The following is a 3,313-nucleotide window of genomic DNA, read 5'->3' on the forward strand; positions in this document are numbered from 1 at the left end:
ATTGCCAGACGCCTTAATCCTGTTTGGGGTGGCCACAGACAAATCGCCTCCACATCGCCCTGTCCCCCGCCATTTCACTGCCCTGCTCCCAACTCACACCCCCCTCTCTCATATACCTCTCCACCCCATCCCTCCATCTCATCCTCGGCCTCCCCCTCCCTCTTCCCCCCTCAACCTCACTCACATACACTCTCCTTATCAGTCTCTCACTCTCCATCACCCCAGCTCACACCCCCTCTCATATACCTCTCAGCTCCATCCCTCCACCTCATCCTCGGTCTACCCCTCCCTCAAGAAACCAAAAATTTAAAGTAAAAAACCAAATGAAAACAGAGGGGGTACTTAGGAAAAATAATCAATTGAAATATCAGGAAAGCATTATATATATTAACACAAGAATAAAAATTACTTCCATTAACCCATTCAAATCCATTATATGTGCACTTGGTGAAGATATTATATATTTAAATGATAAATGAGTTATTCTGTTTGTAAATGATAATGATAAGAGGACTGTAGTGTTGGTTTAATAATAATAATAATAATAATAATAATAATAATAATAATGGTCATGTTAATAGTAGTAATAAAAATAATAATGATCATAATAATAATAATAATAATAATACATGAAAAATAATGACTGGAAAATACTGGTGTTATACATAATGAAGTCTGTTGAATATTAAAAATAATAATAATAATAATAATAATAATAATAATAATAATAATGTTACATATGAACAATAATCATAATAATGATAGTAAGTGACCACTGTACATAATAATAATAATAATAATAATAATATAATAAAGCACAAGAGAATACCAAATATATTCAATAATAAAATAAATTCAGTTTCCAAGGCAAGAAATCTTATGAAAATCCCACTTACGAAGACTTAGGGGGTCTGAAATCCACCTCCACATTGTCGTAAATCCCATCCTTCTTACGCCCAAACACAATCTTTTCTCGTACGAATCAAATACTTCTTACGATTCTACAGATGCAGAACTTAGCAACTCTTTGGAATATTCTGATCACATCTTACCGTAAATCTGTCTCATCTTATGGAAAATTTTTTGAACTTACGATAAATCTCATCTTACGGAAAATTTTTGAACTTACGATAAATCTTTCTCATCTTAGGGAGAATTCTGATCACATCGTAAGGGTAAATCTTTCTCATCTTACGGAAAATCTAGTTCATATCTTCCTTCAGGGATATCAGAATCATCGTACTACTAATGTAATCCAACGCTTCTTACCATTCTCAGGTTACGAATCTTTCCAACTCTTGCTTACGGAAAATCTTGCTCACAATGTACAGTATGCTTCAGGGACAACTTAAACCCATCGTAGTATTACTGAAATCTTCGTACGATTGGGAAAACTTCGTAACTCTGGGATCGTACGAGGCAAGACACCGTAAGAAGGAGGCGAGACACCGTAAGAAGCCTTGCCTTAGACAATCTTAGGGTTACGAAGTCTCCCGATCTTACGAAAAATATTCATCGCCTCTCCCACAGTTCTCAAGATCCAAGTAATAAAAAATGTCTTGCCTCTGTTACGATGTCTTGCCTTTTTCTTACGATATCTTGCCGTCTACGATACCCTGTTTCTCTCTTACGGTCCCAAGGTTACGAAGTTTTCCAGTCTTACGCTAAATCTTTGTCAAATCTTCTCATAAATAAAAAATCTTTCTTCTTTCTTATGATGTCTGGCCTCTCTCTTACGATCCTAGGGTTACGGAGTTTTCCAGTCTTACGCTAAATCTTTCTCGCATCTTCCACAGGCCTCAAGATTTGCGTAACTAATAAAAAATAATATCTTGCCTCTTCCTTACAGCATTTAGCCTCTCTCTTACAATCCTAGGGTTACGGAGTTTTCCAGTCTTAAGCTAAATCTTTCTCGTATCTTCCACAGGTCTCAAAGATTCTCGTAACTAATAAAAAAAATATCTTGCCTCTTTCTTACGATCCTAGGGCTACGAAGTCGTCCAGTCTTACGCTAAATCTTTCTCGTATCTTCCACAGGCCTCAAAATTCGCGTAATAAAAAAATAATGTCTTGCCTCTTTCTTACGATCCTAGAGTTACGAAGTCTTCCAGTCTTACGCTAACCTTGGTCACAGCTTAGGGTTTGCTTAGGGTCGGCGTTCAACAGCCATAAACACTCTCGTCGCTGTAAACAATGTACAGGAAGTAGTCGTCCTCGTGGTGTTCCTGGAAATAGATAAACAGATAGATAGAGTGAGATATATACACAAATTGAAGATAGACAGACAGGAGTAAGATAGATACATATTATTAGATGCAGATCGACACACAGATAGATAAATACAGGAAGTGGTCGTCCTCCTGGTGTTTCCGTGGATAGACAGATGAAGATTGACATATACACAATTTCCCCCATCCATCCATCGCCAGACGCCTCAATCCCGTTTGGGGTGGCCACAAACAAATTGCCTCCAAGTCGCCCTGTCCCCCGCCATTCCACTGCCCTGCTCCCAACTCACACCCCCCTCTCTCATATACCTCTCCACCCCATCCCTCCATCTCATCCTCTGTCCTGCATAAAAAATGAGCACCGGTGGATTTCATAAAATGGGAGCATAGGGTCCCGTAAAACCTCATTGTAATGTTCAGCATTAATCGTCACATTTATTGGTAAGCAGAAGAGGCCTCCTTGCCCGAGCTGATCACTGAAACATTCCCAAATCATCACATGACCAGGGTGATTAACTTGCCCAAGCTGACCACTGAAACATCCCCAAATCATCACATGACCAGGGTGTTTAACTTTTTTCAATGAACCTGCTGTCATAGTGGCTGACCCCAAGTGGCCTCCTCACCCGCCCTTGATGCACTGTTACACAACAAAAGGCGGACTCATCACCCCACAGTGCTCTGGACCAGTCTTCGGAAGTCCAATGCTGAATTTTCTTGGCAAATTTCAATCGCTTCGTCATCCTTTCAGTCAGAAGAGGTTTTTTGGCAGAAGCGCGCGAAGGGAGACCCAGGTCCCTCTGCAGCTGATGTTGGATGTTCTCTCTGACACACTTCCAACAACACCTGAATGAGATTTCTTGTGCTCAGCTGCAGACAGTCGTGGATGCTCGAGTACTTCTCACCTTAGATGCCTGTCTGTTACATTACTAGTTTTGCTGGGTCGTCCTGGGATGGGTGTCCTGCCTATGATCTCCAGTCTTTCAAACGCAGTGTGTCCAGGCATCTCAAAATGATCGGATCTTGAATTTGGCTTTCTGTTGTATTTTGTTTTTCTCTTGGAGGGAACTGTTACTGCGGGCTCA

General features: G+C 40.4%; 1 protein-coding gene across 1 annotated transcript in view; it reads right to left on the reverse strand.

The window, feature by feature from the left end:
* Window positions 1-711: 711 nt before the first annotated feature.
* Atg8a (GABA type A receptor-associated protein autophagy-related 8a) overlaps window positions 712-3,313 on the reverse strand; it is an 8,764-nt gene continuing 6,162 nt past the window's right edge. The window contains exon 3 of the mRNA XM_080280534.1: window positions 712-2,225. Within this exon, the coding sequence (XP_080136660.1) occupies window positions 2,160-2,225 (66 nt within the window). The 3' untranslated portion in view covers window positions 712-2,159. The remainder of the gene's footprint in view (window positions 2,226-3,313) is intronic.

Source organism: Coenobita brevimanus, chromosome 10 (assembly GCF_032717465.1).
Source record: "Coenobita brevimanus isolate Jiangsu-jjx chromosome 10, ASM3271746v2, whole genome shotgun sequence".
In the NCBI taxonomy this organism is placed as follows: domain Eukaryota; kingdom Metazoa; phylum Arthropoda; class Malacostraca; order Decapoda; family Coenobitidae; genus Coenobita; species Coenobita brevimanus.